Below are 20,442 nucleotides of genomic sequence, written 5' to 3'. Positions count from 1 at the left end.
AGTGTCTGGCGGTCCAAATTTGGCCCATGGTCCACCTACTGACTATCCTTGAGTTAGTCATTCTTCTCCCTTCCCCTAACATGCTACTCAAAAGCTTTTTCTATTTACAGGAGAAAAGAGTTATCACAACTTTACTATAGGATTCCCTCCTATCAGGATCTCAGGCATGAATCTTGTATGCATTTAAACACATGCTTAACTCTATCACCACGAGTAGTCCCATTCATTTAAAATGGGACTACTCATGGTAGTTGTGTTAAGCATGTGAATTTAAAAAAAAAAAAAAAAAAAAAAAAAGCCACAATTTTTTACTTTTTAAATATTATTTCTTTAATGCAGAATACTACCTACACCAAGGCAACGCTGGGTGAAATATAAACCTGTATCATGACCAAAGCAAGAAAAATTAAACATCTAGAAAACCAAATAGCAAGCACTGTTCAGGGAAATCTCAAACACGTCAGGAACTGAACAGTTTAATACTACACCTCTACCCCGATATAACGAGACCCGATATAACTTGAATTCGGATATAATGTGGTAAAGCAGTGCTGCGGGGGCTGAGGGAGGAAGCTGCGCACTCCAGTGGATCAAAGCAAGTTCAATATAACGCGGTTTCACCTATAACAGGGTAAGATTTTTTGGCTCCCAAGGACAGCATTATATCGAGGTAGAGGTGTACTTCATAACCTGATGTACGCTTAACCTCAGGATGCAGCCAAAATTCAGCCAAATTCAATTTTACTCTGTAAGTGCTTTAATCTATTACTCACATATTCTCTGATGCACTCTTCTTCCTTTGCTTGATTCAAGCAGTGCAAAGTGAGCAAAGCAAGTCCTCAGCTTGGAATTCCCCTGACATAATGTGTGCAGAGTCAGCATGCACCTATTCCACTCCCACTGCTGTCTTGGCATATGAGAGTTAGGGAGATATGCTAACCCCAGACAGTCCCTTGTGGTCCTTTATTAGCTAGCAGAGATTACAGAAGCCTCTTCTGGGACCAGTGCAAAACCCGCTAGAGAATTAGAGAACTTAACTAACTAGCTCCATGTCACCTCCTTGCCACAACTACATCCAATGGCAACTGGACACATCAGAGAACCTGCATTACTATTTTTTGTCATTTTAGGTAAAAACAAAATGAAGCTTAAGAAAGAGTTATGGCCTAGCCAACAAAAAACTAATGGCTTAAATGCAATATCTTTACTAAACTCATCTTGCTTTGTGCACTGTCCTTGCCACCTAATTTGTGACACACTAATTTAATTTGACCAGGCTGTCTTTAAAAAAAAAAAAAAAAAAAAAAAAAAAAGTTTTCATTGCATGGAAGAAACTTAAAAAATCTTATTCCTGGAATTTTGGCTGTACACAAACAAGTGTGAAGTTTCTTTATAGAACAACTATTGACATTTTGGTGTGCTACAGAAGGCACTTTTAACAGATGGCACACCAGTATGGACTTCAAAGTACTAAAATACGTTATGATGCACAAAGCATATTTTTGCAACTAAAATATCAAGTTTTAATTGTTGATGGACTCTAGGTATCTGAACCATATACACCTACACACACACACACACACACACTCTCACCCTCACACATGTATCTGAACTATATTATATATAAAATCCAAATAAGGCCAATATTTTGTTTAATTTCTTGTGAGACATGAGAGTCTTTCAAAATAAAAGTGTCTCTACCAGTCTTCAAAGCACTTGATTTTAGCTTCAATCCCCCAAACTGTGAAATTGGAGGTTTCTTTTGGCATAAAAGAAAAGAATGGTATAAGTTAGACTGTGTCTTTTACTCAACCAAAGAAAGTGCCAGAAGGTCCCACACCCTTCTGGCAAATGTTTTTGCCAGTAAAACTGCTGAATTTCCAAGACAAGTATCTCCTTTCACTGGAACACAAAAGCTCTATAGCTCTCAATGTACTGCACGCATGGAAAGCTGAGTTTGCCAACAGATGTACTCTACATTTTGGATCAAACGATCCATAATTCCACATGGTTAAGTGATGCACCCAACCTTACTGTTCTGTACTTTTACAGAAAAATAGACAACGTGGATGATAATTGTTAATACATTTAAAAAAAAAAAACCTAGCAAAAGCAACTAGTAGTAATCTACAGTTTGCCTGTTGAAGTTTAAACTTTACTTAACCAAGTTAATTCCCATTTCCAGCAGCTAGGTGATTATTTGAAACATTTACAGATTTCTCACTGATTCTCTACTTTAACTCTTGGTTTAATCGACATTTTCTGTCTGAGCAGGCACAGAGGAATATTGTAGATGAACATTTATAGGCATATGTAGCCACATGAAAATTAAACTAGAAAGTTTTCCTTCAGTAGAAGATGCACTGGCCTTTTCACTTAAGATACCTGGGCCTGCATCACACACTATACAAAATATTTCAAAAGACTGATTTATTAAAAATGTGCCTAGCAATCTCTGGGTGCTTGTACATTTAACATAAAAGACACCAATTAACCAAAAGAATTGACTAAAAGTCAGCTCCCGCCAGCCAGTAAATTAAACTTCAGCCACTAAAACGTCTGGGGAAAATTGGATGAACATCCTACAAAGCTTAATTCATCCTTTGTTGGACCATGAGGAAAGTAAGTTTTGAAAAAAAACCTCTCAGTTTGTCAAAATGTACATTATGTACCAGATTAAATCTCACTAACGTAGGTACTGTACTCACTGCAACATGCTTAAATAGTCAGTTTAAGGATTTTTATGTCTAATTTGGTAATACCATGCCATCAAACCATTATATAAAAGTTCAATAAACTCCAAATCCTGCAGTTTGGAAACATAGGCTCTTCCATTATGGAAGCATCAGTCACAACTCCAGGGTTCAGACTGAGTTGTGCTTTGCACTTGAAGCAAGAACTCAAACTTTGTTATATATGAAAAATAAACTGCATCTGCCCCAAAATTGTAGCACTTACTCTGAATCCAGAATTATTTGATAAAATGCAAAACAGTACATTTCTGTGATAAGACATATTTTCAAATTAATGTTAAGAAATATAATGTGTCAAGTCTTTTCTTTGTCCAGAATGATTATTAATAATGGAATACCACAAATTCTTCAGACTTTCCATTAATTAATTAACATTAATTAAAACACTGTGCATAGGCTACACTTGAAAAAAGGTTGTAATTGTAGTAACTAATGATTGTGATATTAAATGGCTGTAGTGCTCCTTGAAAAAGAGACGACTAAGAGGGGATACGATAGAGGTTTATAAAATCATAAACTGATGTAGAAAAAGTAAATAAGGAAGTGTTATTTACTCCTTCTCATAATGCAAGAACTAAGGGGTCACACCAAATGAAATTAATGGGCAACAGTCAAGCTGCGGAGCACCTTGCCAGAGGATGTTGTGAAGGCCAAGACTGTAACAGGGCTCAAAAAAGAACTAGATAAGTTCATGGATGGATCACTTGATGATTCATTCTGTTCATTCCCTCTGGGGTACCAGGAATTGGCCCCTGTCAGTAGACAGGATACCGGGCTAGATGGACCTTTGGTTTGATCTAGTATGACTGTTCTTATGTCTATCATGTCTTTGATACTGTTGACCATACTCACAATATGCATGACAGGGCCCAGCTTGGTTGTGGCCTTTAGGGTATATGAATGTTGAGCCATAATCACCACCACTAACCACAACTCCTGTTTAAAATTTTCAAGAACACTGACTGTACAAAAGTAGAAACACCACTGTTTTCTTGTAACTAAATAGAAGTTATGTCATCTTTTTAAAAAAAAAAAAAAAACTGCCCAAAGGGAACCATCAACACAAAGACAAATAAACTGAGTTAACTAAGATGACATACCATGCGCTCCCTGGTTTTGTAACTTTCGTAGGTGTAGGGGGCGTGGCTGTAACTGAAGTAGCCTCCAGGCTGTTTGTAACTGAGCCACTATCTTTAGCCGCCATGGCAATCATTCTTCTTTGCTTCTGAGAAAGCTTGATTCCATGAGAAGCAAGTTTACTATGAATTAAAATGACAATTGAAAAAGAGAAAACAACTGACAAATTAAAATACTAAGCTCAAAAGACATGTTATTTACTTGCAACCGTTATTCGAGTGTAGACTCTACATATTCACACTTGAAGCACTGGTGCCTCTAGTGTAAAATTGCAGAATCTTGTGAAGAGCAATGCCCTTTGAGAATACTCTCCCTTCCCTCCCTGCCCCTTGCAAGGATCCCTAGAGCATAAAAAGTAAGGATTGGCCCAGACATCCATCAGTTCCTTCCCTAGTTCAGGAAATTCTTTCCCAAGACTTCAAAGAAAAGGGGAAGGAAGGCAGGAAGTGTCAATATGTAGTTGCAATCTAAGAGCAACAGCTGCTGGTAGTAACCTCTCTCCCTCCTTCGGACAGCCTCTGTGTAGTCCCACTTGTGGAAGACTTGAAAGCAGTACAATTCTATGAAAGGTGGGCTGAGAGCCTAGGTGAATGCTATCTGCAGAACTAACAAAATGAACATCAGGTCTGAACAATAGGTCAAGAGTGTTAGTGACTGAAATTTCCTCTCCTGAATTAAGTCTGACACAGAGAGAGAGAGAGATTGCTGAAAGCACATATCTATGCCCAGGTAGCATTTTTGCAAAAAGATGATAAAGCATCAGATGGATGCTGATTGTTTTCACCACTCTCATTTAGTTAATTACACCTTAATTTCTCAGGTGACCAAATACCTAGCAAGTCATAAAAGGCATGAGAAAGATGCTTGTGGGACTACAGACAGCCTAGTGGCCTGAAAGATTAAATCAGGGATGATATTTTTTTAAACTGGAAATTGTGGTGAAGGTATGCACAGGACATTTTCCATATGGAACTGAGCTTATGCAAACTCAGCCTTCTGGACTGCATCTCACCAACAACCTGGCCATATTTAAAGCTATGAGGAATGCCCTTTTCCATAGCACATGGCATAGATGACATGCACATGTGAATCAGTGCAAAGATCCTAAGAGTTTTGTGAAGGAAAGATTTCAATCTCATGGCAAAGGAAAGTCGTGCACCAGAGGGAATAACCCAAGGACAGCTCAAATAAATCCATCCACTGCAGTATTTCTGAAAAGGTAAGTCAAATTTACTTTGTCTTAGATATCGCAACAAAGTAAATGTTCCAAGTAGCATTACTAGTACATGGAGTAAGTCTTCCATAAACTAGAGGATTGTACCATTCCCCCATGCATGTGACAGTAGTTGCTGACATCACAAACAATTCAGTCTGGTAGAATGCAAACAGTTCTTCAAATGTTCAAAAGTGTAATATGTCAAAAGCAAGAGAAGAGCATCTCAGATTCACTCTCTTCAGCTACTGAGACGGGGAAACTTCGGTATTTATTGCAGGAGGTTTTTGTCTGCTTTGTTTTTCAACAGGATCTACTAGACTTCAGAATAAACTTCCTCATAAAGCATCTCAGTAATCCAGAAGTCAGGCTGTCAGCCTGAGAAGATTTAGGCTCAGATGGATACTTTTACCTCCAACTCTAAGACAAAGAACAAGGAGAATGGAAAATAGGATTTGTGGTACTAAAAAAAATCTGACCTAAGATGTATGAAGATGAAACAGCCAAGACCAATTAAAGCTACTGACAACTTTTTGGATCCATTGTGACTGACCTCCAGACAGTCCTCCTGAATCAATGGAATCAGAGGGAAGGCAGAAGAATTCCAGGTTCCAGTAATACCCTAGCTGGGATATATCCTCAGTTGAAAATCTGAAACTTACAAAGTTAAGCATTTTTCCATTGGCCATTGTGACTACCTGAGTGCAGGTTGGGTAAGTTTACAAAAAAAAATATGACAACACTTTTGAGGTACCTACTACAAATAACCAAGTCCAAGGAAGGATGAAAGCCCAAAGAGGTCTTTCTACCATTATAGCAGAATAGGTTTGAGGCAAAAGGGCCAAAAATGCAGCACCAGCAAGCCCAATATGACTGGAATGGAGACTTTCATTGCAGAGGTGTCAGGAGTTGCGTCCACTCCCTACAATCTCCAAACACACACCAGCTGCTCTGGAAACTGAGAGGTTCCTGTCAATGTGCAGCTGATCATGCATAAATAGAAGAAGCATGCAGATTCAACGATCCATCATTGGCAGGTTACAGCGAAACAGACTGCCAAATATCTATTATTGGTGACATCAAACTACATTAATTCAGATAGATCTATCTATCTAGATCTGATCTATTTTCACTAGAGCTGGGCAGAGAGCCACTTCAACTAATGGTTCACCAAAGTCATTGGTGAAACTAAGGACATTAGTACTATTGGTATCAGGCAAAACTTCAAAACGAGTAGTTGACTAGTATTTAAAAGGTGCTGGATTATCAGCACCGGACTTTTGACATGACTGGATCCGAGGACCTAGCATTGCCAATGCTGGCACCAGAGTACTTCTAGCATGTGGTTTAGAGTGAACTGCAAAATCTTCAGCACCAAATTAACTTGAACCAGACTAATTTAGGGACTTCTGTTTCTTATTAAGTATGCTAGAACATAACTGAGCTTAGTCAGCCAGGGACTTGGACACTGCTTCAAGGCAGATGAAGAGCCATTTAGGTGAGCAGTTCTCTTAAATCAATGCTGGACTTAATGCCAAACTTAGTCAACTGGGCTTATGGAGCCTCCCCTCAACAACAGAGATGTCAGAGGCAGCTCTCTCACTTTGCGTGGGTCCAGATACCAGTGTCAATCACGCACCTTTTCTTTTTTTTAAAACGACACCTGACTGATAATTATACAAAAAAAAAAAAAAAAAAAAATAGTCCTGAAAGGACAGAGGCAAATATATATTGTGACAAAGTTCCTCCTCTACCATGGTGGGTCCTGGGCTTATTGGCGGATTTTGCTAGCCTCAGAGATCTTCCTGTGTTGGATCAGGAGTTGGGAGGTTTTGGGGGGAACCCGGGCCCGCCCTCTACTCCGGGTTCCAGCCCAGGGCCCTGTGGATTGCAGCTGTCTATAGTGCCTCCTGTAACAGCTGCATGACAGCTACAACTCCCTGGGCTACTTCCCCATGGCCTTCCCCAAACACCTTCTCTATCCTTACCACAGGACCTTCCTCCTGGTGTCTGATAACATTTGTACTCCTCAGTCCTCCAGCAGCACACCCTCACTCTCAGCTCCTCGCACCTCTTGCTCCCAGCTCCTCACACATACACCACAAACTGAAGTGAGCTCCCTTTTAAACCCAGGTGCCCTGATTAGCCTGCCTTAATTGATTCTAGCATCTTCTTGATTGGCTGTAGGTGTTCTAATCAGCCTGCCTGCCTTAATTGTTTCCAGAAAGTTCCTGATTGTTCTGGAACCTTCCCTGTTACCTTACCCAGGGAAAGGGGACCTACTTAACCTGGGGCTAATATATCTGCCTTCTATCATTCTCCTGTAGCCATCTGGCCTGACCCTGTCACAATATATATATATATCCATCTAATGAGGACACTGCAAACCTAAACTCTGAACACTTCAGCTGTCAAGAAGAAACTGAAGTGTAACTGGGTCCCTCTCCCCTTTTGTACTTTCAGAGTCCACCACAATGGGAAACTGGGATGCATCCCAAGGGCTACTGCTCTTCAGAAGATTCTACATCTTGATACCAGAAGTGCCAATAAAACAGAACGAAGTGGAATATGCAGACGACGCTTGAAACACTAAAAGTCTATATGTCGGGTATTTTTTTGTTTTTTTTAGGGTGGAAGGGAAGTCAGTTGTATGTTTGGGCATATAAGGAATGAGAGCTTCCTCCAGACGTAACACTGTCACATTGCTCCTCATAGCGAGATAGTGGAGGTTGCCCAAGATGTTCCCCATTCTCTGACTAAGGCAGAATCATTGAGCACTGCCACATGTGACGCTACAAAAAACACTAATTCAATTTTTGTTTGTGCGTGTGCAGTTCTGTTGAGTGTTTCTGGTCCGAAGTTTTGCTTTACCATGAGTTTTGTTTCCAGAACGCACTTCTTATTTAATTCTACCTTGTGTTTGCTCCCTAAAATCCACAGATGGGTGTCATTCAGGCTAGTATGTGGGCAAAAAAACTCCTGCAAAATGTCCAGTCTGCACTGAAATCATCTCCCCCATCCACACCAGTGGTACTCTTTGGGAAAATACCATGCACCTGGACAAGATGAAGGAGGTGGTGTGAAACAAATGGTACCTGGAGAGCAACCAGATGGAAATTTAGATTATTTTTGAGTGGGGATGGACTGAGAGCAGAAAGGTTGGCCAGCTAGGCTACTGATCCCACATATGATAAGACGGTTACTCACCGTCGTAACTGTTGTTCTTCGAGATGTGTTGCTCATATCCATTCCAGTTAGGTGTGTGCGCCGCGCGTGCACATTCGTTGGAAAACTTTTACCCTAGCAACTCAGTGGGCCGGCAGGTCGCCCCCTAGAGTGGCACCGTCATGGTGCCCGATATATACTCCTGCCGGCCCACCCACTCCTCAGTTCCTTCTTGCCGGCTACTCCGACAGTGGGGAAGGAGGGCAGGTGTGGAATGGATATGAGCAACACATCTCGAAGAACAACAGTTACAACGGTGAGTAACCGTCTTTTCTTCTTCGAGTGATTGCTCATATCCATTCCAGTTAGGTGAATCCCAAGCCTTACATAGGCGGTGGGGTCGGAGTGAAATGTGCAGAATGAAAACTGCTGAGCCAGAGGCTACAGCATCTCTTGACTGTTGAACCAGGGCATACTGCGAAGCAAAGGTATGGACCGAGAACCAATGGAGCTGCGCGACAGATCTCGTGGGTAGGAACACGAGCCAGCAAGGCGGCAGATGAAGCCTGAGCCCTGGTAGAATGCACGGTGATGTGGCTTGGGGAAATATGAGCCAAATCATAACAAGTGCGGATGTACGCCATCACCCAAGATGAGATCCTCTGAGAGGAAAACAAGCAAGCCTTCCCTTTGGTCTGCTACCGTGACAGAGCTGGGGCACCTTACGAAATGGTTGTGTCAGTGCAATATAAATGCGAGCACTCTACAGATGTCCAGGGAGTGCAATTGTTGTGCCCATTGCGTTGAGCTGTGGGTAACATGAAAGGCCGAAACCACCTTAGGGAGGAAAGCCGGGTGCGGTCATAACTGCACCTTGTCTTTGTGAAACCTAGTGTACGGCGGAACCACCGTAAGAGCTCTGAGCTCGGAGACTCGTCTGGCCGATGTAACAGCTACGAGGAAAGTTGTCGTCCAAGACAGGTATAGCAGAGGGCCGGTCGCGAACGGCTCGAATGGAGGAGACATAAGTCTGGTTAAAACTAGGTTGAGGTCCCAGGTTGGCGCTGGGCGGCGCACCCGAGGGTGCAAGCGCTCCACGCCCTTGAGGGACCTCGAACGCATAGAGTGTGAGAACACAGAACGTCCACCTTAGCCTGGCTGGAAGGTAGAGATGGCTGCCGAGTGTACTCTCAGCGATGATACCGCCAGGCCCTGCCGCTGAAGGCCAGAGGCAGGCCAAATAGAGGGGATCGAGACCTCGGTAGGAGCAAGATCGAGTGTATTGCACCTGTAGAAGAAGCGCTTCCACTCGGCACGGTACGTCGACCAGGTGGAAGGCTTCCTGTCACCCCGGCTCAGTTACGCAGCAGCCACACCGTGAGGCGAAGAGGCTGCAGGTCCGGGTGACGAAGCCTGTCGTGGTCCTGAGTGATGAGGTCTGGGTGGGTTGGCAGGGTAATTGGGTCGGTTATTGACAGGCCGAGCAACGTGGTATGTCAGTGCTGCCTGGACCACGCTGGAGTGATCATGATGATGCGCGCGCTGCCCCTGCGGAGTTTGAGTAGGACCTAATGAACCAGTGGGAACAGTGGGAAGGCATAAAGGAGTTGGCCTTTCCACGGCATCAGGAATGCGTCCAAGATCGATCCCGAGGAGAGACCTTGGAAGGAGCAGAACATCTGGCATTTTCTGCTCTCGCAGTAAGCGAACAGGTCTATGTGAGGAAAAATCTCCACTTCTGGAAAGCAGAACGCCTCACATGGGGCAGAGTGACCACTCATAAGACAGTAAAGACCTGCTGAGTCAAAGCGCCAAGGCGTTCCGAACGCCTGGGAGAAAGGACGTCACCAGCTCCATCGAGTGGGCCATGCAAAAGTCCCGGAAATGGATGGCCTCCTGACAAAAGGGGGGAGGACCATGTCCCTCCCTGGTTATTTATGAAGCACATGGCCATTGTGTTGGCTGTAAACACCGAGATACCACGGCCTCGCAGCTGCCGCTGGAACCCCTGGCACGCCAGGTGGACTACTCTCATTTTTGGGGCATTGATGCGGAATGCCAGCTCCCGAGAAGACCAAAGGCCTTAAGCTCGGAGGTGACCATGAGCACTCGAGCAGAGAGATGACGCGTCCGTCGTCAGAGGCAGTGAGGGCTGGGGCGGATGGAACCGCATCCCTGCTCACACCAGGGAGGGAGTTAGCCACCACTCTAGGGAGCCTAAGGTGCTCGAGGGAACGGTGACTACCATGACCATTGGCTCCCTGTCCGGGTGGTACGCCGAGGTGAGCCGGACTTGGAGAGGACGGAGGCGGAGCTTGGCGTGTTTGGTTACAAACTTGCGGGCAGCCATGGACCCAGGAGACTGAGACAAGTGCGAGCCGAGGTCGTTGGGAAAGTCTGCGGACCTCGGATGATTGTTGCCATCGCCTAAAACCGCAGTTGTGATAAGTAGGCTCCGGCTAGGTTGGAGACCAGGATAGCCCCTAGTAAGTCCAACCTCTGCGTGGGAACCAGAGTGGATTGCTCTATAGTAATCATCAGGCCTAGACCTGTGAATAAGACCGTGACGATGCCCACGTGCTGAGTGGTTTGTGTCTCGGAGTCTCCTCGGATAAGCGGATCGTCCAGATACGGAAAAATGCATATCCGACATCACCAAAGGTAGGCGGCGACTATGGCCGTAAACCAGAAGTACTGACGGTTGGCTAGAAAGCAGAGGTATCTCCTGTGCGGAGGGAAGATGGCGTTGCGAAAGTACGCGTCCTTCATATCGAGGGCAGCATAGTAGCCCCCAGGAGGCAAGGATGGAATAATGGTTCCCAGGGATACCATGCGGAACTTCAACCTTATCCTAAACTGGTTGAGTCCGCGCAGGACTAGGACGGTCTGAGACCTCCGTTCGAGTGGAGGACTAGGGCATAACAGGAGTAGACCCCCTTGCCCCTTTCGTCAGTCGGCGTCTGCACCTCTTGTACGAGGAATTGCTCGTGAGAGGGGTCCCTGAAGGGGGACAGGGCTGAAACAAATTAGAGGTGGTACCTATGCCCCACCGTGCGCAGGACCCAGCGATCTGAAATTAACTGGGGCCACGCCAGGAGAAAGCGGGATTGGGATCCCGGCCTGTGACTGGTACACCGCCCTCAGGCGCACCTTGGAAGGTTCGTCTTTGGTCCCAGTGGTAATTGCGAGGGACCTTGACCTTGGCTCTTTAGGGGTCCTGACGTTTGTCTGCGACCACCTTGGCCTCGCCGTTTGCCAAAGTCCTGTCTCTGGCTAGGCACAGAGTATGGCGGCTGGGGACAGAAAGGCCTGCGTTTGGTCGCTGGCATATGCATGCTGAGAGAGCGCATTAGGACCCTATTGTCCATAGGCTTCGCAGCCTGGGGTTGTCTTTGCCGCGAAGAGGCCTTTACCAACAAAGGGTAAATCCTGAATGGCCTACTGCAGCTCCGGCCGGAGGTTTGAAACCTGAAGCCATGAGATGCAGCTCATGGCGACACCAAAGGCCAGAGTTCTGGCTGCTGAGTCTGCTGCGTCCAAAGAGGCCTGGAGGGACGCTCGGGGTACCTTTTTCCCCCGTCCTCCAAGACGGCAGCGAACTCTTGGCGGCAGTTTTAGGGAGAAACTCCATAAACTAAACTACCTTCACTCAGGTGCTATAATTACAGCAGCTAAGCAAGGCTTGTTGCTTTGCTACCCAGAGCTGCAGGGCCTCTGCAGAGTACACCTGGCGGTCAAGTAGGTTCATTCGCCAAGCCTCCTTTGGTTTCGGGGCTGGCGCCCGCTGGCCATGCCAATACCTCTCCTTAACCGACTGAAAGACTAGTGAGCAGAGAGGAGAGCGGACAGACGAGTAGTCGTACCCCTTAGAGGGCCCCATACCGGGTCCTCTGCCTCTGGGACCTCCTACACCTCAGGTTGTGGAGGTACTAAAAAAAGGCATGGGCAGAGTCTCTGACTCTATCGGACCTTGCTCAACTCGGCACCGGGGATCGGCACCGGGAGGCATACCGGTACCTGGAACGAGATCCAGACCTGCAACCAGAACGGTGCCGGGAGGTCGACCGAGATCTCGAGGCTCGGGGAGAGGCTACGGGAGTCACGGTACCTGTCGCGGTGCCGGGAGTCGGAACGGTGCCGATAGTAGCGGGTCGGCGAACGGGATACCGACCGGTGCGGTGAGTGCGACCAGTACCGATGAGGAAAACAGCACCGGGACTGCAAGTGATGTCGGGTGTGCCGATGGGACCTGGAGCGTCTGCGGGACCGTGATCATGAACTGTGCCGCTCTGCTGTGCTGGCAGAGGATGGTCATATGAAGAGACTGTATTACCCGCACCGGCGGTGCCGGGGTCAGGCAGCATCGACTCTGTCATGGCAATGAGATCCCTCGCCGTTGGTAATGTCTCCGGCGTGGAGGGAACAGCAGGCTCAACCACAGTGCATACTGGGGAGCTGTCAGGCACCGGATTCGACGGCCCTTGTGGGACCGGGATCGACGGTACCGAGGTCGTCAGAGCTTCGGTAGGTGTCGGTGCTGGACGATCCGACTTAGACGAGCTCTCTGGCTGCGGTGCAGTCGGCACGGAAGCAACAGGAGCAGTAAGCTCAACCACGGCGCGTGCCGGGGAGCCGTCAGGCACCGGATTCGACGGCCCTTGTGGGACCGGGATCGACGGTGCCGACGTCGTCGGTGCCTCAGCAGGTGTCGGTGCCGGGCGATCCGACTTAGACGAGCTCTCTGTCTGCGGTGCAGTTGGCACAGAAGCAGCGGGAGCAGTAAGCTCTACCACGGCGCGTGCCGGGGAGCTGTCAGGCACTGGATTCAATGGCCCTGGGGGACTGGAATCGACGGTGCCGATGTCATCGGTGCCTCTTCAGGTGTCGGTGCCGGGCAATCCGACTTAGACGAGCTCTCTGGCTGTGATGCAGGTGGCACGGAAACAGGAGGAGCAGGGGGCTCAACCACGGTGCGTGCCGGGGAGCCGTCAGGCACCAGCAGGAATTGTAGGCTCTCTCGACCTCGGAGGAAGGGAGCGGTGCCGAGTCGACTTCGGTGCCAGCGACGGCCGGTGCCGAAAGGCCTTGGCAGTACCGGCGGGGTCCGGTGCCGAGGAGGCGCTTCTGCCAGCTGCTTGATCATCGCTCGGTGCCAAAGGTGGAGGGGTAAGTGAAAGTCCCGCTCCTTTTTGTTCTCGGCTTAAAAGCCTTACAAATGGGGCACTTAGCTGTCAAGTGTGATTCCCTGAGGCACTTCAAACAGGAGTCGTGTAGATCTCCCTTCGGCATCAGCTTCTGGCAGGCCGAGCCCATTTTAAAAGCCGGTGAGCCGTGCATGGGCTCCGGCACCGGGTGCAGGGAAGGGGCTACTTCCTGAACCCCGCTAACTATTACTAAACTAACTATGTTAGCAAAGAAAAAACATATAACTATACAAATATATATATAAAAGGATTATAACTGTATAACTATATACGAGAACTACGAGTAGCTAGGGAAGTGGAGGTCAGCTAAGCCGCGCTCCACTGTTCCAACGACCGACACGGGCGGTAAGAAGGAACTGAGGAGCGGGTGGGCCGGCAGGAGTATATATCGAGCACCATGACGGCGCCACTCTAGGGGGCGACCTGCCGGCCCACTGAGTTGCTAGGGTAAAAGTTTTCTGACGAATGTGCACGCGTGGCGCACACACCTAACTGGAATGGATATGAGCAATCACTCGAAGAAGAACTGTTATTTTATTAATCTTTCCATTTATGTCTCCAGAGTCCAACAGAAGGTTCTGCACTAACAACATGAATCAGGCCATTGCAGACAGAGATGTAAATTTTAAATGCATGCACAGAAATGATAACACAAAATGAATAAACAAAGTTGTGCAAACACAAAAAGGACAATATTTTTTCTTCTTCTTTTAAATCTTAAACCATCTGAACCACTAAGTAAATCCATAACGGCCTATTCTTCAACATCTCTCCTTTTTTATAGATATTGGTTTTTTACCAACCCTGCATTTGTCTTTGGCATAGTTCCACGCTTCTGCATATTTTGTTCAAGTTCCATGATGGTTCTTAGATCCACAGCAGGAGGGCTGGCAGGGCTGAATGAAAAATAAAAAGTTACCTTTCAAGGCATTCATTTTTACTTACATTCCAGAGTTTCCAAACTTCACTGAAATCTTCTAAGTCATACTTAAATTATACATCCGGGTACCATCATATGTCTATTTCTCCAATTATGGCAAACCTCAAATAGAATGTTTCTGACAAAACTTTTTTTTATATATGTGTATATACAGAATACACAAAAATACTTCCAAGATTCATTACAATGTGAAACAAGGTAATTACTTGTGTGATTACTTTTTAACAGCCATTGTAAATAAGATACTTAAAACTAGGATACTTGTTCAGTAGTTGGCTAGCAACTTAAGTATTATGAGACACTGGTCATGACTCCACAGTTAAGGCAGAATTCCACTTTGCACTTAAAGAAACAATTAAACCTGTTTTGTATGGAAAACATTAGTTATCCCTCCCCCTTCCCAAACTACAGCACTTACTCTGACTGAGTACAGTGTGAACGTTCTAAGAATTTACAAGTAAATCCTTAAATTTATGAGATAAAATTAATTTAATACAAGCTCTTTTAAGAAATTTAGTATCTATCTGTTTCTCTAAATGATCTTAGCAGAACAATGCAGACACTTCAAACTTTCCTTATAGTTAAAACTGAAACCTTGTTATATGCTACATTTGAAGAAATTAGTTATGGTATGATAGTTTAAATTAATTGCTACAATTATATAGGCTACAAACAGGCTCAGTAATTCTTACCTGGGGCCACTGTGATGGGGTAATTCAGCCACCATCATCCCTTTACAGATGATTTGTATGTAACAATGCTAGTTGTTCTAATGAATCAGTGGTATGACAGAAATTGTACACCTGTGTGAAAAGTTCTCATTGGTAGGATTACTTGGCCCAATTGTCAAAGCTCCTTAAAAGTTCCACAGCCACAGGATAACCTATGCCATTACTGCTTGAAAGGCTCCCCATGGCACTGCTGACTTGGTTCCACTGTGCTTTGACATCACTGCCAGGGGAAATGAGGCAGAAGCATGCAGGAAGCCTTTAAAATCAGAGCAGAGGGACCCTCTACAGAGTTCTCCTTACCCTCCCTTCAGACAGCATAGTATAATACAAGCCTCCAAACCAACTGCAAGTCAGTGCGACCCTTAATTTGCTGCTTTGTGCTCCTCTGGCAATGCAAAGCAGCTTAATCCATCTTAATGGCTTGTGTAGGCTGCTTCAGTGTCTCAATGACTCTGTCCTTAAAAGGTAAAAAAATTTAAAAAGTGATTTAAGCTTGATATTTTTAGTGACTTGAAGATATGTACTATCACTTGGTAGCACTCTTTCAGTTTCTCATTTAGGGTTTGTGTACAGAATCTGATAGTTTTTAAAACCCAAGGTAATTCCCAGACAAAAACTATGTTGAGATGCAGCTACAGTTGAGAGTATGTATCAACTAATTTAAGAACAAAAGTATACTACAGGGATACTGTCTATCCCACTGAATGAGGAAGTAGGCTGTCTTCAGCATTATGCTTCCATTAGACAATGCTGCCAAGCAGAGGCATGAAGGAGTCCATCTCATTGCAATCCTGCAGCAATGTTTGCCTGGGAATTGTGTATCTGAAATCTGCTTTGTATTTGTATATGGTTAAGAATTAAGCTTTCAGTATTTCGATAGTGACAGGCCAACCCTCTATGTAAAATCCTTATACATGGTAAGTTATTTATATTTTAATGTCCCACATGTACATTGCTAATGTAAGCAGTTCTAGTGAGCATGTTGTTGGGAAACAATAATTATTAAGGCCTAAAATTAAGACACCCCTCAAAACACAACATAAGGAAAATTACTAATGAAGCTTTATGTAATGATTCACGAACATAAGGTTGGACTTTGAGTGAAAAAGTCTCTGAAAATCCATGTTTAAAGAAGATAAAACACAGACACTTTGAGGTCATGGCATTTTTAAACCCACGACCCTACACTTCTATGTGTGTATGACAATACACATACTGAATTATGATCCTGAAATATAAAAATGAAGAACAGCTACATAAGATTAAGAGCTTTGTTAGTTATATCTTAATAATTTAGGATAATGAATGAGCTGATACTTAGGCCAAGGCCTAGCTGGCATAAGTGTGGTTTTGCCAATTCTTCTCTCCTGTAGATTTGCTTAAAATTACATTATTGCTGACAGGCCAAAGGTAACATGTTGTGCTGGAAGATTTTTGGTAAAAGTACAGAAACCTGTAACCCTTTTATTGGGAAAATGCAGAGGCGGGGTAACACAGAAACAGAATGACAAAAATTGTATAAGCAGCAAAAGTTGTGTATATTTAAGCTTGCACATATGTATTGTATGGGTTACCTAAAACAAATGCTTAACGCTGATTGGGGAAAGGGTAAAAAATATGTAATGAAGAAATAAATAAATAAAAATGACTCAAGTGAACAAGGACCAAACTGGACGAATATTTGAACATAAAATGAAGGAAAAAGGACTGAAGAATTAGATTAGAAGTCAGAGGCAGCCATCAGGAAGTATAGAAGAACTTCCTGGTACCTCAGAATATGGTAGTTTGGGCCCCCTATCATTTTGTCTATTATCTGGCATAAATATATGTTCACACATCGTAAATAACAATAATTCTGTCTGAAACTGTATAGAGGCAACAAGTGATTAAGCCTAAATTGAATGGACGACTCAGTTTCCAACCTTAAACTCCAAACAATTGCCTCCATTGCAATTATTAAATCCAATTCATTCTGAATTACATAGAAAAAGTTGTGTGTGAGAATGCTTCTATCATATTATACATAGAAAATATTTATGGTATAATAAATGATTCCATCAGAATACAGCAACAAAGATTTTTACTTGTGTTACCCATATCAAACCCCTTCCCTCCAAACTGCAACTAGAATTTTGTTCCTTTCCCATCACACCACATCATTCCCCTCTTAGAATCCCTACACTGGATTCACCTTGCCTGCCAGATCAATTTCTTTTGGACTCCCTCTGTCCCTTCATTCTGAAAGAAATGGCAATGAAATGGACACTGTTTTCTTCTACTCCAATGTGTGTGCCTTCTTTCCTTCCATGCTGTCAGATGAACATGAACTGTATTCCCAATCCCAATGTGCTAGGATCCCACACTTGCCTCATTCAAATCCCTCTAAGAGACTCAGTCCTACTACAGGGCCTGCAAACCCACATCAGACAAATCTCTTCTCCACTCCAACACTCTATGAAAGGAGAGGAGAGGAAAACATTTTTCTAAATGCTTTCCTCAAGATCTCCCAGTACTTCCTGCCTTATCAGTGTCTGTATTTTAGATAGTAAGAGCCACTGAAATGGGGCACTATGTTTTGGGCAGTGTCAAGCAAACCAGTAATGCTCAGACAAATTCTTCAGAAAGCCACAGGAATTTGGAAATTAGACAGTCTGGGAATCAACCACCAAGTGAATTTGAACACAATTACAGATAAACAATTTCCTTTTGAATCATACACTAATATGTATAACTTATTTATATTAGAAGTATTACATTATTCTCTTAGAAGAGCAGCAAAGAATCCTGTGGCACCTTATAGACTAACAGACGTTTTGGAGCATGAGCTTTCGTGGGTGAATACCCACTTCCTCAGATGCATGTAATGGAAATATCCAGGGGCAGGTATATATATGTGTGCTAGCAAGCAAGCTAGAGATAACGAGGTCAGTTCAATCAGGGAGGATGAGGCCCTGTTCTAGCAGTTGAGGTGTGAAAACCAAGAGAGGAGAAACTGGTTCTGTAATTGGCAAGCCATTCACAGTCTTTGTTCAATCCTGAGCTGATGGTGTCAAATTTGCAGATGAACTGAAGCTCAGCAGTTTCTCTTTGAAGTCTGGTCCTGAAGTTTTTTTGCTGCAGGATGGCCACCTTAAGGTCTGCTATAGTGTGGCCAGGGAGGTTGAAGTGCTCTCCTACAGGTTTTTGTATATTGCCATTCCTAATGTCTGATTTGTGTCCATTTATCCTTTTCCGTAGAGACTGTCCAGTTTGGCCGATGTACATAGCAGAGGGGCATTGCTGGCATATGATGGCGTATATTACATTGGTGGATGTGCAGGTGAATGAACCAGTGATGGTGTGGCTGATCTGGTTAGGTCCTGTGATGGTGTCGCTGGTGTAGATATGTGGGCAGAGTTGGCATCGAGGTTTGTTGCATGGATTGGTTCCTGAGCTAGAGTTATTATGGTGTGGTGTGCAGTCACTGGTGAGAATATGTTTCAGGTTGGCAGGTTGTCTGTGGGCAAGGATTGGCCTGCCACCCAAGGCCTGTGAAAGTGTGGGATCATTGTCCAGGATGGGTTGTAGATCCTTGATGATGCGTTGGAGGGGTTTTAGCTGGGGGCTGTATGTGATGGCCAGTGGAGTCCTGTTGGTTTCTCTCTTGGGTTTGTCTTGCAGTAGGAGGCTTCTGGGTACACGTCTGGCTCTGTTGATCTGTTTCCTTATTTCCTCTTGCGGGTATTGTAGTTTTGAGAATGCTTGGTGGAGATTTTGTAGGTGTTGGTCTCTGTCTGAGGGGTCAGAGCAGATGCGGTTGTACCTCAGTGCTTGGCTGTAGACAATGGATCGTGTGATGTGCCCGGGATGGAAGCTGGAGGCATGAAGGTAGGCATAGCGGTCGGTGGGTTTTCGAAATAGGGTGGTGTTAATGTGACCATCACTTATTTGCACCGTGGTGTCAAGAAAGTGGACCTCCCGTGTAGATTGGTCCAGGCTGAGGTTGATGGTGGGGTGGAAGCTGTTGAAATCATGGTGGAATTTTTCCAGAGTCTCCTTCCCATGGGTCCAGATGATGAAGATGTCATCAATGTAGCGTAGATAGAGAAGGGGTGTGAGTGGACGAGAGCTGAGGAAGCGTTGTTCCAGGTCGGCCATGAAGATATTGGCATATTGTGGGGCCATGCGGGTGCCCATAGCAGTGCCACTGATCTGGAGATATATATTGTCATCAAATTTGAAATAGTTGTGTGTAAGTATAAAGGCACAGAGTTCAGCAGCCAGTTGTGCTGTAGCATCATCAGGGATAGTGTTCCTGACAGCTTGTATTCCATCTGTGTGTGGGATGTTTGTGTAGAGAGCCTCTACATCCATGGTGGCTAGGATGGTGTTTTCTGGGAGGTCACCAATGCATTGTAGTTTCCTCAGGAAATCAGTGGTGTCGCGGAGATAGCTGGGAGTGCTGGTGGCATAGGGTCTGAGTAGAGAGTCCATATATCCAGACAGTCCTTCAGTGAGAGTGCCAATGCCCGAGATGATGGGGCGTCCAGGATTTCCGGGTTTGTGGATCTTGGGTAGTAGATAGAATAACCCTGGTCGGGGCTCTAGGGGTATGTTGATTTCTTCCGGTGTTAGTGTAGGGAGTGTCCTGAGTAGATGCTGTAGTTTCTTAGTGTATTCCTCAGTGGGATCTGAGGGAAGTGGCCTGTAGAATTTGGTATTGGAGAGTTGTCTGGCTGCCTCCTTTTGATAGTCAGACCTGTTCATGATGACAACGGCACCTCCTTTATCAGCCTCTTTGATGATAATGTCAGGGTGGTTTCTGAGGCTGTGGATGGCATTGCGTTCTGCACGACTTAGGTTGTGAGGCAAGCGATGTTGTTGTTCCACGATTTCTGCCTGTGCACGCCGGCGGAAGCATTCAATGTATAGGTCCAGGCTGTCATTTCGACCCTCAGGAGGAGTCCATGTGGAGTTCTTTTTCTTGTGCTGTTGGTGGGAGGGCACCCGTGTATCAGTGCACTGTTCAGTGTTGTCCTGGAAGTATTCTTTGAGTCGGAGACGGCGAAAGTAGGCTTCCAGATCGCCACAGAACTGTATCATGTTGGTGGGGGTGGCAGGGCAGAAAGAGAGTCCCCGAGATAGGACAGACTTTTCTTCTGGGCTGAGTGTGTAGTTGGATAGATTGACGATATTGCTGGGTGGGTTAGGGGTACCACTGTTGTGGCCCCATGTGGCAGGTAGGAGTTTAGACAGCTTACAGTCCTTTTTCCTTTGAAGAGAGGTGAAGTGAGTAATGTAGATCTCCTGTCTTATTCTA

General features: G+C 45.1%; 1 protein-coding gene across 2 annotated transcripts in view; it reads right to left on the bottom strand.

Moving 5' to 3' along the window:
* Nucleotides 1–20,442, bottom strand: part of IBTK (inhibitor of Bruton tyrosine kinase) — a 109,122-nt gene that overhangs the window by 22,512 nt on the left and 66,168 nt on the right. For both annotated transcript variants that reach the window (XR_007773972.1, XM_050950088.1), the window contains exons 24-25: nucleotides 14,276–14,368; nucleotides 3,854–4,012 (exon numbers count right to left, since the gene is read on the bottom strand). Coding sequence is in view for 1 of the 2 variants with exons in the window: in XM_050950088.1 (XP_050806045.1) it covers nucleotides 3,854–4,012; nucleotides 14,276–14,368 (252 nt within the window). In the remaining variant the exon portion in view is untranslated. The remainder of the gene's footprint in view (nucleotides 1–3,853; nucleotides 4,013–14,275; nucleotides 14,369–20,442) is intronic.

Source organism: Gopherus flavomarginatus, chromosome 4 (assembly GCF_025201925.1).
Source record: "Gopherus flavomarginatus isolate rGopFla2 chromosome 4, rGopFla2.mat.asm, whole genome shotgun sequence".
Lineage (NCBI taxonomy): Eukaryota > Metazoa > Chordata > Testudines > Testudinidae > Gopherus > Gopherus flavomarginatus.
Note: the sequence above shows the minus strand (reverse complement) of the source record. Positions and strands in the feature narration are given on the sequence as shown.